We start from the raw sequence: 22,007 nt of genomic DNA on the forward strand, positions 1-22,007 counted from the left end.
AAATAACAACAAAAAAACCATCTGACAACCATTCAAACAATAAAGAAACTGTATTATGTCATGTAATAGAGAGTGCCAAGTTAGCATGGCTCAAAAATGACTAATTCAGTATCTGAACAACAGAGCAAAGATCCAGGTTTCTTTCCTTTCCACTTACTGTGACATGTGTCTGCTCTGCTCTCGGATGGCTCCTCTCATGATTACGCAGTGGCAACCGTTGTTCCAGATACAACATGTAAACATGATGCCTAGAGAAGAAGAAGATTTCCTCTGTGAGTCTGTTTTTAAAAGCAAGAACTCATATTTCGAAGCACCCCTACCTAGCAGAAGTCTCCTCATCTTTCCTTGCATGGAATTTCATCACATATCCAGGCCTAAATTTGTCACAGATGGAGCGATCATGACCTGACAAATCTTCCATTCTTTGAGGCCAAGGATGGCTCTACTCCCCTAAACATCATGGCCGTAAGAGAAGGTTGATAACTGAACAAAACCAAGGCTCTGTGAGGGAGAGAAATAGTTAACATTGATTAGGCAAACTCCAGTGTTTCTGCCTAAGTTTGAGTTCAATCGGTGTTCATTAAATACGGTTTTGTTTTTGTTTCATTATATGAAGAATTTTAATTCACTTGAATATTCTAATGTCATGAATTATAAATGCTGATATTAAATAAACCTTCAAAATGATCAGTACTGCACATAACAGGTTCATTTCAATATTATTTTGCTTAAATTCATATGGGAAGATTATAATTAAGATTTTGAAAGAAAACTTGATTGATATTTTAATAGGCATCTAAAACTGCTGGCCAGGAAACTGCTCAGAATTGCTCATTAAGTAGAATTGTTTCCTGTTGCTTTTTGATGGAATGTTTTTCCAAGTATTTGAGTCTTATATTCATTGGACTCCTGTATTTATCCAGTCATATAGTCATACAGCTCAAATGTTCTCAGGATTTCAATTATCTGTTACAAATTTACCTTTGGTACTAAATTGCAGACTTCTCAATATGTCTGCCAGCTGTGAAATATAATAAACAATAGGTCAAATAATTGCTATTTTTGAAATGTGCTATAGCACCAAGGGGAATGTGGAAAGAGAGCCTGTTAAATGAGGGTCCTCTTCTCTCATGTCCATGAGAGGACTCTCTTCTCACTAAGTGACTGGTCAGACCCAATACCTCCCAAGATCCTCTGCGAGTAAGTCAGAAGGAGAAGCCAGAGAATTTGGAGCAATGCTTGTTTCTTTGCATAGCAGTTAGTACTGTATTCTGCATATGGGGGCTTGTTCTACCTCCTGAAGTGTTATCACCACTCTCCAACACAGATGTGCCCAGTGGGGAGACCCTAGGGGGCCCAGCACCCCCCTGAATCAACATGAGAAGGATGAGGCACTATTAACATGAGCTATTCTATGCAAGAAAAGGAGCAGAAAGACCCACTTTGTTTCTGAATGAAATGGACCACAACAGAGCAATACTGCTTCTAAGTCCTTCACTCGGTATTGCAGCTCAGTTATGGACCTTGGTGCCAGAGGGCTTGGAGCTGGCATGTTATGTCTTCAGCAACAAACGCTTCTGCTAACTGCTGAGATGCAATGACTAAATATTTTGACAGCCCACAATAGGACTCAATAGAGAAGCAGAATCTAAGATTATGCATGGTTTGGACATTTGAACAAATTTTCTGGAGGATGAGGTAATGAATTCCCTCTAAGTAGAAAAGTCAAAGATTCTTATCTGAGGACATTTTTTTACATGCATGCTCAAATACACATAAAGCTAACCCGAATCATATAGGGAACAGTGATGAGGAAATAGCACAGAAACTCAGTAAGGTATATATGGGAGAGAGAGTGGACTTCAAAGACAGGTTTCTTTTTTTCGCTTGATAATTCAAATCAATAGAAAGTCTTTCACATCAGATCTATAGGCTTCTGCTATTTAACTTCCACAAACAACTATTTAATCATTATTCTTCTGAGAAATAATATGAATCTATAACTTTTTTAAAAAAGTTTTATCTTTTCTTTTAAATGAACTTCCTGTTAATTGAAACTCCCACCAAATGCTCTATCATCAATACTTCTAGATGAAATTTGGGGGTGACAGGCTGATTCTAAAAATAAGATGCAGAAATATGGAGAGACATTTTGGAAATTACTATTTCCACCCCACTGCACTCTGCCCGTCCATACATACTCTCTCCTCTACTCTTAAAATAAATGTAACTGTTAGAGGCATCTTATCTATAACCCTTTCTTATCTAGCTTTAAAAAAAGATTCTCATATTTGTGTTTTTTGCAGAAAAGCTAATTGGGGGAAATTATATTCATAAGTGCAGAAGTTCAGATAAAAAAGCTTGAATTGCTAGACTTTTCTTCCAAAATAAAGTTAAATAATAAAATATTGTAATGTCAAGTTTGACATTGAATGATAAAGGCAGTTAATACATATTTTATAAACTGCTTTACCTCTATTCCTGCAAGATCTTTAATGATGAATATAATATTAAAATTGGAATCTCACTGCCAGGGTTTGAATCTTAATTTTGCCATTAACTAGCTGTGAGACCTTGGGAAAATTACTTAACCTCTCTGTGTCTCAGTTTCCTTACCTGTAAAAAACAATAGCAATACCTACCTCATAGTGTGGTTTTGAGGACAAGTCCAATTAGTATATGTAAAGTGTCTCAGACCAGTAGCTGGTCCATGGTAATTGGTATATGTCACTTTTTAAAATGACAGCAAAGGGAATATATTTATGAATTTATCTAATAAATATGCAATATCATAAACTTACATTAAAGACATTTGGGATAATAAATAATCGGTTTTCAAAAGTGCATTTCCCATTACATGTATTGGAAACCCTTAGGTTGGCTTACTTAATAAATTTACCATGTCAGAGCTGTTAGGGTTTCACATTTAAATTATAATTATACCTTTTCCTAATACACTGTGAGCAATAAGCTGGAAAGTTGCACTTATACCAAATATAAATGAGACCAGACTAAAAAATGAGTTTATGTTCCAAGATTCATCTCATAAATTTATTTTTGGGTTTCAGTCATGCCTTTCTTTCTATGGGCTCATCAAATATTTTTAATGGCTTGGTAAAGTATAAGGATTTCCTATGTAATCAACATTTACTCTTCTTGTGAAAGTGTTTTAAAAATAAAGTCCTTCAAATGTCTAGTTATTTTTTTTTTCCGGGAAAAATGAATGGACTTAAAAGACATTTGTTCTGGCAGTCTGTAAAGATGAGAGAAATGAAAGCCAAGAAAACCGGAAGAAGAGGGCCTCAAGGGAAAGATCTGTATGATGGATTTGAAATTGCAGGGAATACTATTTCTGCTTTTTCAGGCAGAGCTGTCACATCAAAAGCCTATTTTCGTGAAAAGGAGAGTGCTGCCCAGAGTATCCCAGATTTAGTCTATTGAATGCATATTCCCCCAATGCGGGTAGGGCACTTGAAGGTGACAACTAATAATTCAGGCCTGTTGTACAATAGAAACATATTTTGATACAGAAGAAATCTCAGCCATACAGCAACATAGATTTTCTGAACTGGGAAAAATATATAGAAAAGAAAAAAAGGTACAATTCCTGTCTGCTATGAGACAATAATGGAGAGCTACTACGCTGGCTCAGGTCCCTTGATTATTCTCCGGTGACTCAATTGTCAGCAGACACCCCAAGGAAGTCCAGTGGCAAGAGTCTGGATCTTCTGTACTAGAGGAAAGGGATGTTATTCTTTCTTAGCCACAGATCAGAAAGGTCAGGTAAATCCTACTCTCTCCCTGGCCACTTTCTGCTGTACAAATATATCTCAAAACACTACTTAAATGCCTTTTTATTTCCCACCTGTGTCACTTTTCAGAGCAATTTTTTTCTCTCTCATTGTGTGAATTAGTACTTGTTCTCTTTTGTTTTAAACGTTCTTCTCTCCTCTTCCTAATAACCAGGGAACTGGTGAATGAGTTCACTGTCACTTTATCAAGTTAGCCTTTCTCAGCTTACTTTTTCTTTCTGAAGAGCCCTAATTCTTTTATCCAAATATTATAAATAGCTATACTAGCTAATTCTTCCTAAATGTGAATTTCTCTCCTCTAAAAAGGAAGAAGACTTTTTGCTTTTACTTACTCTGCCTGGAGTTTCTGGTATACAAGCCTTACCAGATATTTAAATCTGTCCCTAGAACAACTATTTCTAAGATCAAATAAGTTTAGGAAACACTGGGCAGTAAAGTTAACGGTATTCTTTAACAGATTGTCACGCTTTTGGCCATGCAGGCAAGCTAAATGGGGGGAAATTACACTCTGAAATGCAGAGGAAGTTTAACTGCCAGACTTTCTTCCTAAAATAAAACAGAATAATAAAACATTATAATGTCAAGCTGAACTCTAGAACTGGACTGCATGGAGTTGAGTCCTGGCTTTATGATTTATTAGCTGAATGACCTTAGATAAGTTACATAATCTCTCTGTGCTTTAGAAAATGAAGAAAGTAAAATAATGCCATCATGGGGCAGCTAGTAACTCTGAATCTTGACATGCTAATATGCATTGTGAATCTCCAGGATGGATTAGAGTCTGTAACTTTCAGTTTTTTTGTTTTTTTTTTAACCAGGAAACCTGCCCCCCTCACACTCCCCCGCCACTGCCACCAAAGAACCCAACAACACTTATCCTGCTGAACATAGTTTTAGAAGCACTGATACAGGGACATTTAATTGCTTGTGCTGCAAAGGCTCGTTTCTAAAAAATCCATTATCTCAAAGTCCCAAAGAATATTTAAATTCTATCATGTTACTTTTTTATTATTGATAAAGAAAGGGAAATTCATTCAAACATGTATTTTGGAAGAGCTGGAAAATAAGTTATTAACCTATATACTTTTATTGCTTATTAAGTTTTTATTAATCATGAGTTAGCTCTTTTGAGGAATGACAGGTACATTACAACGGTACTGGCCTACAATAGATTTATGAACATGGAGAATTTGACCTTAGGCATTAAAATTAAGAAAAACTACAAGCATGCAAAATGAGTGTGTATTGGGTTGTCGGAAAAGTCATGACATAATTTTTCTATGTTTTTTGTCACAAAAATGCGTCATGACTTTTCCGACAACCCAATATTACAGTGCTCTTATAATTGATTTTTCTTACAGCTTATGTTCGCTACATTTATGTGAGTGGTTGGGCAAAGTATGAAGAGCATGTGAAGTTTCATTAGTAATAGTCCTTTTAATCAGGGAAGTTTTTAAATGGTTTTCACAAGCTTCTCATCATTAAAAAAAGAATGTCCATAGCTTGTAAATCTGTGCTTGGGTTGTTAGGCAGACCATGCTTCCTTTCTCTGTATCCTGATATTACTCCCTCCAGCCCCTGCCCCAATACACATGTGCACTCCAGGATTAGTCTTAGGACTTTCAACTGTATCGTCTTATCAAAGTAATAAGTAAATATCCTATCGCAGGCACCCCAGATTCCTTGACCACAAGCTCTAACCCATCACCGTTCTGAGTTGGACAGAACCTTCAAGGTCATCTAATCGCTAAAATTTGCACAGTGTTCACTCTGTACTGCTCCTCTTCTAACAGTTAACTCACTTAATCCTTCCAACAGCCTGTGATGGCATCATTTCTATTTTTATTTTGTAGATGAGGACACTGAGGCAAAGAGAAGTTATATGACTTACCTAAGGTTATTCAGCTAATAGGAAAAGCCAAGCCTCAACCACATGCCCTCAGGTTCTAGAGTTCACACCCACTGTGCTGCCTTGGACAGACAAGTATGCCTTTCCAGTGCCTGGAACACATTCCAGGCCCTACTGTCCCATTCATGCTTTCTGGTCCTCAGGCCCTGGAGGGTGAATACCGACCACACTGCTTTGATGGGCTGAAGAAGACTGGATCTGTTTGTTTTTGCAAGAGTGTTGCAGAAAGGAACACCACTTTTGGTCACTTGTATACTCAGTCCTCAGTCAGCATTTACTCCTTATCTCACCCCTTCCTCATTCACTCGCTAGTATTATTTGCATATGTGTCTGTATTGGCAGGGAAGTTGTACATTCCTCTGATCGTCTCTTGCATTGTAGCCCTAGTGAGAAGTGCAGCACACTCCAAGCCTTAGGACGAGTGTGACCTGCCAGCGGTCTGAGCATTGAGTAGCTTGTCAGGACACCTCATCTCTCTGAGTTTCACTTAAAACATCTGGCAAATGGGAGCGTTGGGTTTCTTTATATTTTACATTTCATTTAACCTCTCTTTCCATAATTCCACCCTTCAGTACAATGCCTAGAATAGCTCTTTGTACAGTACAATTACTTAATAATTATTTGTTCAAATAAATACATTCTTCTTTCTTATGACTAGATAGTAAGTATTGCATTGTACCACATTGTCTTTATCCATTCACCCATAGACAGACACCAAAGTTGTTTCTGCATCTTAGCTATTGTGAATAATGCTGCAGCTATCTCTTTGATATCCTGATTTCAATTTCTTTTGATAAATACCCCAAAGTGAGATTGCTGAATCACATCGTAGTTTTAATTTTTAAATTAAAATTTTAATGTGGCTGCACCAATTCACATTCTTACCAAGAGTGCACAAGCGTTCCCTTTCTTCCACACACTCATTGACACTTATCTCCTGTATTTTTGATAATAGCTGTTCTAACAGGTGTCAGGTGATAGCTCATTTGTGGTTTTGATTTGCATTTCCCTGATGATTAGTGACATTGAGCACTTTTCATGTGCCGGTTGATGATCTGTATGTCTTCTTTGGAAAACTGTCTATTCAGTGCCTTTGCCCATTTTTTAATCGGGTTGTTTGCTTTTTTTGCTGTTGAGTTATAAAAGTTCTTTATATGTTTTGGATATTAACCCCTTATCAGATACATGATTTGCATACATTTTCTCCCATTCCATATGCTGCCTTTTCGTTTTGTTGATTGTGTCTTTTGCGATGCAGAAGCTTTAAGTTAGTGTTTATTATACATTATATGTTTCCCAAATTTGCCTCTCAGGGTCCCACCTTCATGCTTTCTATCATGGCTGAATACCACTTTGACTGTCATTTATTTATTTATTTTTTAATTAATCCACTTTACTAACAAATTATTACAAAAGAAAACATATCATTACCAAAAATGGTATCACTTGGTAAATAGAAAGTAATCATAAAATAAATACAGCGAAAAACCAATGTTTTATGATTCTAGCTGGTTATGTTTTCTGCTGAAGACTCTGAGCTTGAGACTTGCTCCCTCTTTATTAAAAGCAAGGAAATTAGCAAGTTCTAGCTGCTGTAACAAATAAACCCCCCCATTCCACTGGCTTCTCACATTACAGTTTATCTTTCACTCCTGTAACACTTCAGTGCAGGGCTGCCAACTGACAGACTTTGGCTCCTCCCACCTTCAGGCCCAGAGATCGCTCTGTTTCCAGGCAGCAGACGGGGGACAAGAACATGGAGAAGACACCCCTGAGTTTTCCCCCTGGTCTGAAACTGACGCACACCCTTCATCCTATCATTCCTTTGGTGTAAGGTCACCTGCAGGCAGGTGTGTGGGGAATGTTGGTCCAGGCTAGGTCACCACTTCCAATGGCAACTTTATAATATGAAAATGATGAACCAAGTTTTTGTGGTTAGATTATGAAATATATACAGTTACAGCAAAACACAACCATAGTTTCTTAACTACTGGGAGGGATTGTGCAACAATTGTATCACTAACTATATGACTTCTTCAGTTCAGTTAATTTTCCTCTCTTCTAACCTCCATTCCACTCAGAAACTAAGTTAACAATTGTGTTACTTAGCAAGGGTGCTGAAATTAATATATGCACAGAAGAAACCTTAGTTTCTCTGTACCATGACACAAAGTTAATGAGATAATACCCAGTGTAGCTTTTTACCTCTTTGTATAGCTTAGAACTTTCCTTGACTAGCTTGAAATTGATGATGGGACCTGAGCTCTCTCTCTATATGTGTTTTTATAATCACCAAAATAGCAAATGTGTTTGATACAAACCTAAATATAAATCCAATACCCTCCAACATTTAAAATTTTTAGTATGTCCCATGACTACACAGTCCCATGACTATACATGACTATAAAATTGCTTTTCAGATACTATTTCACATATCCGATTATATGAGACACATGCTAAGTACCATCATGCTGATTGCATGACCTCTACTGCTCCGTTACATCTGAAATGGTTTTCTTGTACCAATATCAAACCAATGATGCATGGATATCTTTGAGTCACCACCAGTTGAAGGGGAGAGGAATTTCTAATTAGATTTTTATGAATGAAAACCTAAAGCTATTCGGAGTTTGACATTTGATGAAAGTTTAAAATGATTTTATCTTCCTGGAAAACTTTGCTTCATAATTGTGTCATTAAGAAATATAGATAATAGTGGGTCAGCCTCTGGGAGTTGAGGTATGAGAACAATATTATATGCTCATAATAGACATTTATACACTTATACTTGAGGATTTATGGTTACACATGCATTTCTGTAGGTTGTGATTTCATCAGCAAGATGGGGCTTTTTACTCACTGCCGAACAGAGTAATGGATAAGACATAGAACCACATCCCATCTGTCCTCAAAGACAGGATGGAGACATGGATGGGTCCCTTAGGAAGAGGGGGCTATCTAGGTCCAGCTTAATAAGCAAGATAGGGCTCAAGGAGCTTCATAATGACAACACTGAGTTCAACAAAGCATAATGGAATGACTCACTGAGGACATGGGGTATAACGGGGAACACAGGACTCCACTTTGGGGAGGTCTGTAGAGTGTAGGCTGGGTGAGGGTCAGGAGCACAACTCTTGCCTCCAAGGACAAAGACTAGCAGGTTGTAGTTGGGAGGGGTCTGTGACTCAAGGGACAGCACAGTTGCTCAGACACAACCCTGGCTGGGTAGGTGAAGCAGTGAGAGGGCCTTTTAATATCAGCTCCGGAGCCCTTGGTGGGCATCTTATCACATTCCATACCAGGTTGAACCTTGGCAGAGGAAGAGTAGGGGCGGGATGAGATTTGTGAGCCCAGAAGGAAGCTGGAAGGCAGATGCAAGAAATGAAGTGAGAATGGACAACTATGTACTTACCGTGCCAGCCTACACTGTCTCTACCAATAGAGTCCCCCTCCCCTTTTTCTTTTATGTCCTAATGAATGGAGAGCTTTTGCTAAGGTGGGGATGGAGTGCCTTCTATGAAGAGCTACCCTGTAAGAAGTCAGTTGAGTCTCCCCACCTGGACAGGTGTACACCTTCCCCATGTCCTCACTCCCTGTAGACAGTTGGAGCTGTGGTCGGCAGGAGGAGGGGCCACATTCCTTCTCAGTGGATCTCAGTTAACACTCTTCATCACCTCAGCTCTCTCTGGAAACAGTTTATTCGAAGAAAACTACGAAGTGACAAAGCTTTTAGCAGCCCCGTCTCTGGCTCCTGTGCCCTTGCCCTGTCAGGCTTCCCCCTCTCCCCCTCTCAGGAGAGAAAGCAAACCAATTATGCTCTTCACCTGAGGGTGGCTTTGGGAATCTAATGCAAATGGTAGCCAGGGACTCCAGATGACGAATCCCTTCTTCATAATGGGGGACAAATGACCAAACCATCAGGTTTTCAATTCTACATAAGAACTAAGATACACAGAGGAAACCTGAGGAACTGTCAGTGAAAACAGAATCTCAACAAAATAACGGCAGAGCTAGAAAGTGTGATGAGACGCTCTTCTGGTCTTTGTTGAAAGGCTGGCATGTGTGTCTAAAGGATCAGGAAAGTCTTTTTCTGAACTTGGTTCCCTTATACCTGGAGACCCCAGGAGTTGTGACGGTCCTTAGGAGGTGCTTTGCGCACCAACACCTTCCCCTTAAAACTGTAAACATGCTGGTGATGTGGTGGAGCTCCAGGGTATAGCCTGGGTGTTGAAGAGCATGAGGGGGAGCAGGGTCTGACCTGGCTTAACCTGGAAAAGTTGGAGGAAAAGCTTCCAAATTCTAGGCTGAGTCTGTGGTCAGAATAAGTCTGAACTTGAATTCAGATTCTGGCTACTCTAGGGAATTGTTCTGATTTCTACGGCAGAGTCAAATGTAAACAAGATGCAATTACTGAAAAATAAAATATGGAATTCAGTTACACACCAAAAAATAAACGAGTGCTTCCTTAAAGAAAAGATCCTTCGTATGTTTCATTTTTATTGAAGTCTTTTAGAAAACATTTGTATTCATAATTTATCAGCTTAATACTCCCTTGAATTGAGAGAAATATGGGTTATATACATAGGGATAAGGTTATAATAAAAGGTTTTGGCTAAGCAAATACGGTTTAGTTTTATACTGAGTTGTGACTACTCAGAGAAGCTCCTTTTGTATTTTTTTTTAAATAAAAGTGTACTTCATTTATACTGGTTAAATTCTAATGTTCTTTAACCTTTTATTTCCTTGCAAGATAATAGTTGGAGAAACTGCTGTGTTTTGCCTACAACTAGCCACAAGGGATTTTGAAAACCAGGAGAAAACTATTTTAACTGGAGACTGTTGCTATATAAACCCACTGGTGCGGAGAACTGTACGATTTCTTGGTATGTGTCCATTGAATTGCTTTTATTGTTGCCAAAACAATGTTTATGTACAAACTAACCTTTAAAATGACCAATATTTTAACTGTATGCAAGTATTAGGTTATATTTTCTTTGAAACATTTTAACGTAGTTTTAAAAATAGACATTGCATTCTACTTTCTCTCTCAAATTATAAGACTCCAGTTGTCATTTCTGTATTAAGGGGAAAAGAACATCACATTTGGATGTTAAATATTTTTTAAGAAACTAAAATATAACATAATTAAATGGTTTACTGTGTGTATGAAATTTCAGAAACAATGCTTGGGGAGAAATTATAATCTAGCTAGATTGTTGAACATCATGAAGGACAAGAAAAGTAGCTTGGTAAATAAAAGAAATGTTGTATTTGTTAATTACACTATGTCTCACGCCATGCACCATTCCTAAGCTGGGTTGGTTTTTTTTTGTCAACAAATTGTATTAATTCTGTTAGAGGACAAGATTTACTAATACTTTAACTTTCAATCTCAAGTTCTAGCACTGGTGAATATGAACATTGATGGATTATTGGAAATCATCTTAATTCAATAGAAACTTGACCAATAAATTTAATATAAATTATTATCTTTTGGATTTATCAAATAAAGTATGTCTGTGTGTACTAAGTAAAATTTAATATAAATTCTGATCAGCATTAAAATTAAAATTAAGGATATTATAATCAAAATATTTCTCATATTGATAGGATCAAGATGAAGACTTTTAAGTATTATGCATAGATCACCTAATCTATACATAAACTCACATAAAGACTCATCAAATGTCATTGTGCCTTTAAATCTCTTTGAGGATGAAAGGTCTTCATATCTAAGACTGTTTCTTCTATTGTCATCAAGTTATACATCTTGAAAGCCATCATATATACTATTGAAGGGATAACTTTTATGTGAAACTTTAAAAAGTTTTTTATTCTACTTGCATCCATATTGTGTTCTCAACACATTTGTCTTTGCATTGAGAGTCATTTAATAACAAAATAAGCAATAAGGTACTCAAAACTAAAAATGATGAAATTCACACTTCCCTAAATACTGTTAAGTAGATTATATTATGCCTACTTAAGTAAAATATTTTTGTCTGCAGTTGCACACATATTTCTAAAGAATTTATGGCACAAAGTAAGTGTATTTTAAGTCTGTGCATGTTTTTTACTTCTTATATGATTTTATAAAATATTGATGAGTGCTTCATTTGTTTCTTGCTCCCTTGTTTATCATTATTTGGCTTTTCTGGTTTGTTATAATAAAATGGGAAGCTTGTAAGCAAAGCATTACGTCGTAATAGGACATCACTTTTACAGTGACTTTTTCTCTGGACATCTAGCCTATCAGTGGATACACTCATGGGATCTCATTTTAATAAGTATCTTTGTAGTCAGCTAAATCAACTAAGTGTTGGCCTTGGGCCTGACACACTGGCATTTTCATTCTAAAGCATATTTGGGAACTTTATAAGTGTCAGACATTTTCATATACTCATCCACTATTTCTCTCTATTTTAAACAGAAAAACTTATCACACCAGATAAAGAAGATGGTTTGGTTAAATAAAATGAGTACATCTTAGCCTAGATTTCAAGGACTAGAAAAGAAGACGTTGTTTAGGTTCCCGGGATAGGTCATAATATTTGAAGGAGAGGTTGTGTACGTCAACATTTTATTGCTCTATTCTCTTTCATTTCTTTGCCTCTCCCAAATTCCTGCTTCTGATAACATTTACTTGTATGACTCAAGGAATGCTGGTAAGAGGTAAAGAAAGGGCTTTTATTATTTCCTTTAAAAGTGTTTTAGATACAGAGAGAACTAAGGTCCTTATTTCATTGCCATTTTATATTCACAGAGTTTTGCTTTGTGCAGCGTGCATGAGCCTTTTATGATTTTAAATAATATTTTAAAAATGAATAGGATAGCCATGCATCTAATACTGGAAAATTATTTGATCGAGCACAACTTTCCTGGTGATTTCTTGCACAATAGCCAATAATTATGTAAAGGCTTGGGAAACAAACAATCCAGAAATATATGACTAAGAAGAAAAGCATCTAATTATTATAATAGAATTATATGACGTTTTAATCAACCAACTGTTTGGGAAGTGTTTTTTGGTATAGTTTTAAAATGTCCTGATGGATTTTATGTCCCCAAATTATAAAAGAATGGATGTCTTTACATTAGTACCACAACCTTGAAGATTGTATATCTAAGTTTAATTAAAAAGGATGCCAAAGATTTATTTTGCCTACCCTACCTAGGTAGAAAGATACGTTTTGGCAATAATGACCAATGACTTTGAATTTAGAAAAAGTTTTGCTATTTGAGTAAACTGGCAAGTTCCTTACAAAAGGGAGGAAAAAGATCTGCGTACTTAATTTTATACCTTTAGGTAACCAAAGCAAGTAAGTTTTAATAGTGTGAAGGTAATTGAAAAATTATAATTTTGATTACTTTATTGTTTACAAAATTGCCCCAAATTTGATCATTTAAATAAGGTGAGACTAAGTTACTAGCTGTTATGTGACTTTTAAAAAATGTGTTTCTGAAAGCAATCTAGTAGTGATTAATCTGAGAACATTCTGCTTTACTTAAGATTTTTCATGATATTTAAAGGAAGACTGACGGCATTGGAGTTTTGTTGCTAATTGGCACCTCCAGCAGTTAATATCAGTCTGAATGGGTTTAAGAGGCATAATCAAAGGGAGACAACTGCTTAGCTTTATGTTAGTAAGATAAGTTATAAAAAAATATTTTCAAAATAGGGAAAAATAAAGATTGCTAACATTAGCAGAAGGTGATAGACTGAGCCTTCACTAGGGAAACATGTCTCCATTTAAAAAATCACATTACTCCAACAGTCTTAGAATGTATCCCCTTCTTTGATCTTGAGTCTCATAAACCTGCCATGCATAAAAATGTAGTCAGTGGTAGACAGCTCAATATGTTAAATAATTTAACACTCCCAGCACTCCAGAAAGCAAGAGGAGTGACTAGAAAGGAGTGAAATGGAAGGAACCATATGTATATATGTATGTATGAACTGTTTTTAAAGTTTCTAAAATATTTCCATGCTGGCTTATTATAAGCTGAAATACAAAAAAAAACCCATAGAGTTGAAATGGTGTGTTTTCTTCCTCAGGAATTTATACATTTGGGCTGTTTGCTACAGATATCTTTGTAAACGCTGGACAAGTAGTTACAGGGAACCTGGCTCCACATTTCCTCGCGCTGTGTAAGCCCAACTATACGGCGCTCGGATGTCAGCAGTATACACAGTTCATCAGTGGGGAAGAGGCCTGCACAGGCAACCCGGATCTCATCATGAGAGCAAGAAAAACGTTCCCATCCAAAGAAGCGGCTCTCAGTGTCTATGCAGCTATGTATCTCACAGTAAGTAAGGATTACAAACCAGTCTTCGTCTGTCTTTCTGTTACTCTCCCAATATAGAAATTATTTCTTTCAGCCATAATGGAAGTCACGTTAACAGCTTTCTGTAGGCCATTTAATTTACTTTTAATAATAGCTGTTTGTACTCGGAATAAATTAAGCCAGTTGACTCTCATGAGACTATGTGTGGGTAGTTACTTGTATTAAAATATATAGCCATTAGCGTTTCTATTTGAGAGTATGCTTGTCTTTATATTAAATAGGGCTTAATGGAAACAAATTTGGCCTGTGGCAGTCCCCACAAACTTGTAATAGCACAATTAATAGAACTACCCAGGCCTCTTAGCTGTTTATTCAAGCTCTAATATTCTCTGGTGGGATGAGGAAAGGGACACATTTTCTAGAAAGTTCTCTTGTTATTGGTAACTATATCATCATAGTATCTCAACTAGGGTTTTAATATTTTTCTTGTAGAGCTAACCAAAATGTCTTTATATAAGTAATATTTTTTTCTTTGATTCTTGAATATTTGCCATCGTTTTACTCATAAAAGTCAGGCGAAAAGTGCAGCTATCTTAGGACCTGTAGGCAGAAATGAGTGCTCACGGATGAGTGCATTACTGGTCTTCAGAAGCAGAGAGAAGGGCGGCCTTGGCAAGCAGCTCCTGACCCCAGCATTCACGTTTTCAGCCTTTTCCTCTGTCACCAGGAGCTGCCTTGTGGCTGTGGGATTGGACTCCAAAAGCGTGCTCTGTAGGCTTCCCCATAGCTACAGTAAGAAGTTCAGAGACTTTAAAAGCCTTTGGAGTTCTTCTTTCCAGTGGTGCCAATAGCCACTTCCTTCTGATTTCAACTCATTGACCAGAGATCTCAGGACCGCTCTGAAACCAAATTTGAGCACTTCTAATGACTTGAAAAAAGCTCGGAATTATTTTTACCCTCAAAGAGCTATTCAATTATGGAAATGTTCCTAATGCATTTATGTCAGGTGATCTCTAAAAGCAGAGAGGATAAACAGTAAATACCCTGTGAAACCTCTACTTGAGATTGGAAATAAAGATGACTTTAAAAAAAGGACAATTTAGGAGGGGAAATATAGCTTTGTATATAAATAGTGGCAGGATAATTTTGGAGGTCAGGAGTGTATGCATTTTAACATTTTAAACGTTTTTAAACCAAGCTAATTCTATCCCTCACTGACTGGACTTTGTAAAAATCCCATCAAGAAAACTTTTCAAAAGTCAAGGATCAAATCCCATTCTATCCTTTTCTCTTCCACTGTTTTCTGACTTCTGGGCAATTTATCAGTTCCACTCGCTTCTTGCCTCTCACTCTGCTCCCAGCTCTCCCCCTCTAATGTCCCCTGATTTCCTTAGACCATCAGTTTTGTTTTCTGTTTCACATTCTCAGACCTGATATGAAATCTGCTAACCCAGGCTCCCTCTTTCCTGTTCACTAAATTGCTTGACTACATGTTCCGCCTCTTCTAGAATACGAAGAAGCATTCAGCCTTAAAATGAAGATTTAAAACTTGAGTGAATCAGAAGTCATAAAATACTTCTCATTCACTGTCATCACATCTAAATCTAATGTTTATGTTTGTACCCGGGTATGAATTGCAAATCTATCTACATATACATATGTCATCAAGCCAATGAGTTGAGACAAATCCCAGAATAGTCTCTGACCCCAAAAACTGTTACATGAATATCTTAACTCTCATACATGATAGAGTTTGCTGTGTAACCAAGGTTTGGCAATAGTGGTGAATGTGCTAGTGTAGTAAAATACTTGGTCTTTTTATTCTGCCAAAATGGTGTTTTTCAAAGGCATTGCTGTGGGAGAAGATGTTATCCTTTTATGTAATGAGAAAATCTTACTGTCTTGTCTTGCCCCTGGTCTGCTGGCATTTGTTTTAGCACCTTCCTACCTATTTGTTTTGCATCTTACTGGCAGGGGTTTATTTAGGGAACATCTTAATTATAAGCCATATTATTCTAGTCTGTAATATAGATTTGGAGATGTTCATGACAATAATTTTATTATTATTATAGCAAACATTTATTGAGCACTTGATATGTGTCAGGTACTAATTTTGGCACTTTTACTAATTTATTTAATATACTACTAATTCTTATTTATGTGTTATGAAAATGTATTCTTTATTATTATTTATGTGATAATTTACCACTTGTACTAATTTACTGAGTTCTCATAACAGCTCTTTGAAGTATGTGCTTTTATTATGCCCATTTTACAGATAAGCACAAAGTGAAGTAACTTGCCCAAATCCATAGAACCATCAATTTCCCCAGCTAAATGATCCCAAAGGTTCCAGAGAGGGAATTGTTAAATCGTATTAGCTGTAACCTGTACATGGTCGGCTGAATTCCTTCCCGCTTCTGCATAATCTCAGCACCTGTAAAGGTTCAGATGGTAGATATGTTTAGAGAAGAAACATTTATTAAAACTCCAACACTCGGAAATCTTCTATCATTAAACAGTGGTTCAGTTGAAAAGTAGGATTCCTGCCTATAATTACATTCAAGGGAACCTCTGTATTTTTAACAATAGATTCTGTTCGCTGCTAACTGCTTTTCTCTCTTCTCTACCACCCCTTTGTATGTGTGTGAGTGTGGGTGGCTGCTATGGCAACTCAATATAACTCTTGCTGCAAATGTAGGCATTAGAGTCAGGGTTTGCTGTTATATTTGAACCTATATACATATATATTTCTTTCCAGCTTCACTAGAGACACCTTGGGAAAACTTTATAATAGAAATGTTGGGGTGTTTCAAACTAATACAGCCTCATGAAATGCTTGCCAGAATTTTGATAAGTAGGTAAATAGGGAGAAATACCATATATTCAGTATTCTCTGTGGAAACAAGCTTATTGCTGCATTTAGGTAGAAATATATTTGCTTAACATGGTGTAGGTGTTATAAACATATGTAAACACATAAATAAAAATAAATAAGCCTTGTAATGAAGTATGTGAATAAGAACTGAGGAATATTTTTCTGATGTTTCTCTTTGTGGATTAGTAAATAAAATTAAGGAACTTGAACTCTCCCTTAGCATCTGGCTTTAATTAAAGGTTTGGGGATAATTTGATCACAGAGTTGTTCTCTTTTGCTTTACTGAGAACTTTCAAGGGAAAAAAAGAAAACCCTGTGCCTATTTTTGCACCTGCTATTGGTTTCCCAGGAAAAAATTCTGAAGGTTATTTAACCCTCAACTGTTAAATTGATAATTCAGTGTTAAGTTTCATTAGAAGAATATTTAAATTTAGCTTTGTGATATTTCTATTCATATAAAACCTGTAAAGATTTTTCCACTTAGAGTCAAATGAACTTCAGAGTTGAGAAGGAGGAATACTGTTTGGTGATGTTCCAGTTAATATCATAAACCACTGACAAGAAGACATAAAATGATCTCTTTAGGTCACTTCCAATTCTGACCTGAGATTTTCTGAAAATGTTAAAAAAAAAAAAGAAAAAAGAAAGGCCAGCTACTGTTTGTTTCCCTGTTTCCATTATCTGTTGTTGCATAACAAACAACCCTAAACTTCAAAACAAGAATTGATTCTCCTCAGAATTCTGTGGGTTGACCTGTAGTTTTCCTGGTAGTCAATCTTTGCTTCTCTCATGGGTTGCATACAGTTGACCAGTTGACTAGAGCTGAGAGAGCTTAAGTAGCTTGGTCTCTCTCATTCTCAAGAGGTCTTTCTCACAGGCCATTTTCCCTGACAGGGTCATAGAGCAGCCTTCCAAGAGGTCAGAGGCCCACGTCTCAAGACACCTCCCAGACTTATCCAACATCCCCATCCCCACTGCTGTATCTTTGGGCCCAAGCAAATCACAAGACCCGCCCCGATTGATGAGGGTGGAGAAATACTGTAGACTCTACTTAGAGGTGGAAGGCACAGTAAAGTTCGATGGTGAAGAAGCAAATAGAGGAGGAATTTGTAGGCATGAAACAGTTTACTGCAGCCTTTTCCCAGAATATTAGTGGAAAACTCTAAAATATCATTTCCCTCTCTCTTCCTCCTCGTTGGTGGCCAGTCATTCGCATCATCCTATTCTCACTTCCCACACAGCCATCTTTTATAATCAGCTCACAAGTTCTCATGTGCAGCAGTTACTGCTCTCAGACAGCCAAGATGGGATAAATAAACACAGACCCCAGGTTTCCGTTTGCCCCTCCTTTACTGACTCTTTACCTAATTGTGTATAGAGGCATGAGCAAGACATCATCCTGTAGTACAGGAGTTTGAGGGATGTGTACCAGTTTACTTGCAGCAGTTGATTACATGATGCCGGTCAGAGAAGATTGTGTTGGGAGGAGAAGGGTTGGGGTTGGATAAAAAGCAAAGCCCTGCCTTTGCATATTTGTCTTCACTGGCTGATGATATCTGTCTGCCATTAACAAGCCATTCCTCTAAATCTTCCTTTCTCAGGGGTAATTCAATGCTGAAATGTATAAGGCCCCTGTGTGCAGATTTCGAATGAGCAAATTTGTGTCTACTAGATAATAAAAAGAATTTATTGAGCACCCACTCATAATGTGGCTACTATACTATTACTGTGACTGCTGGTGCTGCAACCACTGTTATCAGTTGATTGACATTTCTCCTGCCAACGTTCAGCGAGGTGTTGTTGGTAGGGGTTGATGTACAAGCGGCATCTGGGAAGTGCCCATTGGGCTCCAGTATTTTCACTACCATGGACCTCTTTTGTAATTTATCTCCTTCACCTTCCCCCATACTCCTCCATGAATTCCATGCCTTTAATTCTTCTATATAACATATTAATACCTTCCCATCCCAACTTAGGCCCACATATTAAACAATGGTCCATAATAATACAAATATAAGGCTGTTTTGAAATTGCACACATACAATTATTAAAATTTCACACATATAGATATTGCATAATAAGCAGTGAATCGATTAAAGATACATGGATACTCTGCATCTTTACCTTAATTTTACCTGACTTCTGTCAATGACCCTTATATTTGGGTCAATCTGTGATTGACCTGTGGCTTTATAACAGTATCGGCTCTCCAGTCACATCAAATACATCCCTGTGTCTCCACACATACCAGAACCACTAAGCAGCATCAGGTCATCCGTGCTGCCAACTGACTTAATCTAGTTCCAGCCAAAAGCAAAGTGTACTGATGTTCTTGTAGTGCCCATCGGCTTGTGATGATGGATACATATACCTGTTCTGTTAGGCTCTTGGAAATATTGAAAGACATGTCACAGAATTTCAGTCATATTCTGGGGTTTCTCAGGTGTTAGTAAACTCCAGCTTGGGGACTGCTGACAGCACTTGCACATTCTGATCAGGAAAACAGGACTTACTATCAGGGCAATCTAAGATAGTCAGGGCTGCATTTAACTTGTATAGGCCCTAGGTACTTACGTGTGCCTTCATGGATTCCTCCTTCCATTAAAAAAATAATACACACACACATATTTTACAACCTCATTGCTATAAAAATAAATTTATGAATAACATATATTAAACTCTTTTCAACCTAAATGTTCACTTTTTTTCCTTCTGATTTTAAAAGAAATTTAAACAGTTTTTTGGGTCCCTAGAAGTATCTTGAGCCTTAGGTACCTTGCCTACTGGATAAGTGTGCCCTGAGAATAATACCTAATGAAGTTCAGGGTGGAATATGGTTGTTAGTGTATCTGACAATGAGAGCCATTCAATGCCAAGAGGGAAGAGATCACTGTGGACAAGCATCATGGGGGCGTGCTTTAGAAAGAAGTAAGTGGTACGTGGGGTGGGTTTTGGAGATGAATGTGATTTGAATACTAAAGAAGAGGCATTCCACGTAACGGGATAGCAAGAGTAAAGGCAGTGAGCAGGAAACTGCAGATACAATTAGGAATGAGTGAGGGGGGGAACTCAAAAGATATATGTAGGGAATTGTGGGATTTAAGGGTGAGCAAGAATCAATGAGAAAGACCTCGTAAAACAACCTTCATGCTGCAATAAAGAAGCAACATGGAGCTGAAAAATGACATCACAGAAGCATTGCTTCAGAATGGCTTTATTTAATTCAAGTCCATATGTATATATTGAATGCCTAGACTCCATCAAGCCTGTGCATATTGGCATAAACTCCTGAAGTTGCAAATGGTCTGATAAAGACTAAAGAGGGAATAAAAAAAGGAAAGAAACTGAAGGTAAAGGGAACATTTTAAGGAGATTGTCAGTCTCAGACGTGAAATGATAAAGATTTGAATTCAGATGGTTTCCTTAAGACTGGGATCCCTTGTGCTGATGAGACCAGAGTCAGCTTCATGAAATGAAATTCATCATTTCTGAGGGATGGGATGTGCTGCCAAGAGCCTGAGCCATGGCAGGATTTGAGCAACTGGGGGGTCCCTAAGCGTTTTCTCTTAGAGCACAGGAATGGGAAAGTCAGACCTAGCTCCCAAGCCAGGGCTCTGGTGTACCCGCTATGGTTTATACACCATCACCAGCTTCCTTAGTTGCTGTGGCTAAATATAGCCAAGTCCCTCGGCCCAACTTCAGCATTCTATATTGTTTCTGCATTTCAACCCCTGCCCCAGCTTCCATTTACTGAAAAGCAACTGTTTGCCTAGCATCATACTAAGTACTTTATATGCCTTCACCGTCACAGTGGCTGGAATGAAAGTATGGCTTCTTCATTTCACAGGCAACAAAGCTGAGGACACGAGAGGCTAGTTAACTTGCCCCTGGTTATTCAAGCTAGTATTTGCTAGAGCCAGGAATGTGACCCAGGTTAGTGTCACGACAAAGCCCGTTTGTGGTCTCTTAAGTCACATTACCTCCTGAGATGTGCCCCAGGGAAGAGAAGGCAGCCACATTTTGAGTTACCTTCAGACAGCAGTGCCTCATACACAGTACGTGGAGAATATTAGTTAGTTGGCTTTAATTGCATGATATGAATTTAGAAGGTTGTTAAAAAAGTGTGCACTCCAGAACTTCCTGTCTTGTGTCCTATTTTCCAAGCAGCCACGTAGCTCAATCACTAAAAGTAATACAAATAGTCATGATTATTGGATTTTAGTTGTACTTTGGCTTAAGTGAATGCATCTTTTATTCTATGACTCTTAATTTCTGATGATATGTTCTTCACATCATTTCAGATGTTAAAGAAGTTTGGTTGTTTTTGAAGTGACAACTTCTACGTTATCTTTAACTCCTTTCAGATGTACAGTAATTGGCCACATGATAACCTGACTGCAATTGGCAGTGCTAATGCCATTTAGGTCTCCATGGAAAGCAACATCACTTTGATGGGTCCGACAGAACCTAGATTGGAATGGGCAGCTCTGAATGTGTGGTCATTTGGTATCATGGGGTCAAACATTCCATCTCTACCAGGCCCAATAATGTGCTCAAGTTCATTTTTCCAAAGACAGATCATTCTGTCCTGCAGACAGCATGGCCTCACTCCTGAATTCCAGGAGCCGACACTGTGATTCTTATACCAGGGCTTGCCACAACTCCAGACTGTGTTTCCTACCACTGACACCTCAGGTACCCCAGGGTCTGCTGGACCCTGTGGCCCAATAGTAGGGTGGCTTGCCTGGACCTGTTGCAGAGCCCTTTCCTGCTCCAGGCATCACTCAAAGCTGGCATCTCTCCATATCACTTGTTATAGGAGCCAGAGCAGTATCCACAGGTGTGGAATGTGTTAACAAGAACACAAAGTGCTCTAACGGTGCTGTGCTACCTTCTTGGTGGCAAGGGTATAAGATGCAGCCATTTGTCTTTTTCTTTGGGGGGACATCTAGCATACCCCTGGTCCCTAAAAATGTACTGCTGTCCCAGGCCCCTGAACCTTGGAGGGTTTATCTCCCAAGGTCTGGAATGCATGCGTCTGACCAAGGCCTCCAGTGTGCTAAGCCATCTCTTGTTTACCGTGCCTGATTGGCATGATGTCTTTGATGTAAAGGATCGATAG

General features: G+C 37.8%; 1 protein-coding gene across 3 annotated transcripts in view; it reads left to right on the top strand.

Moving 5' to 3' along the window:
* Positions 1 to 22,007, top strand: part of PLPPR5 (phospholipid phosphatase related 5) — a 105,728-nt gene that overhangs the window by 22,850 nt on the left and 60,871 nt on the right. For all 3 annotated transcript variants that reach the window (XM_019648870.1, XM_019648869.1, XM_019648871.1), the window contains 2 exons: positions 10,472 to 10,604; positions 13,778 to 14,028. In XM_019648870.1, coding sequence (XP_019504415.1) covers positions 10,472 to 10,604; positions 13,778 to 14,028 — 384 coding nt within the window. The remainder of the gene's footprint in view (positions 1 to 10,471; positions 10,605 to 13,777; positions 14,029 to 22,007) is intronic.

Source organism: Hipposideros armiger, unplaced genomic scaffold (assembly GCF_001890085.2).
Source record: "Hipposideros armiger isolate ML-2016 unplaced genomic scaffold, ASM189008v1 scaffold_127, whole genome shotgun sequence".
NCBI lineage: Eukaryota > Metazoa > Chordata > Mammalia > Chiroptera > Hipposideridae > Hipposideros > Hipposideros armiger.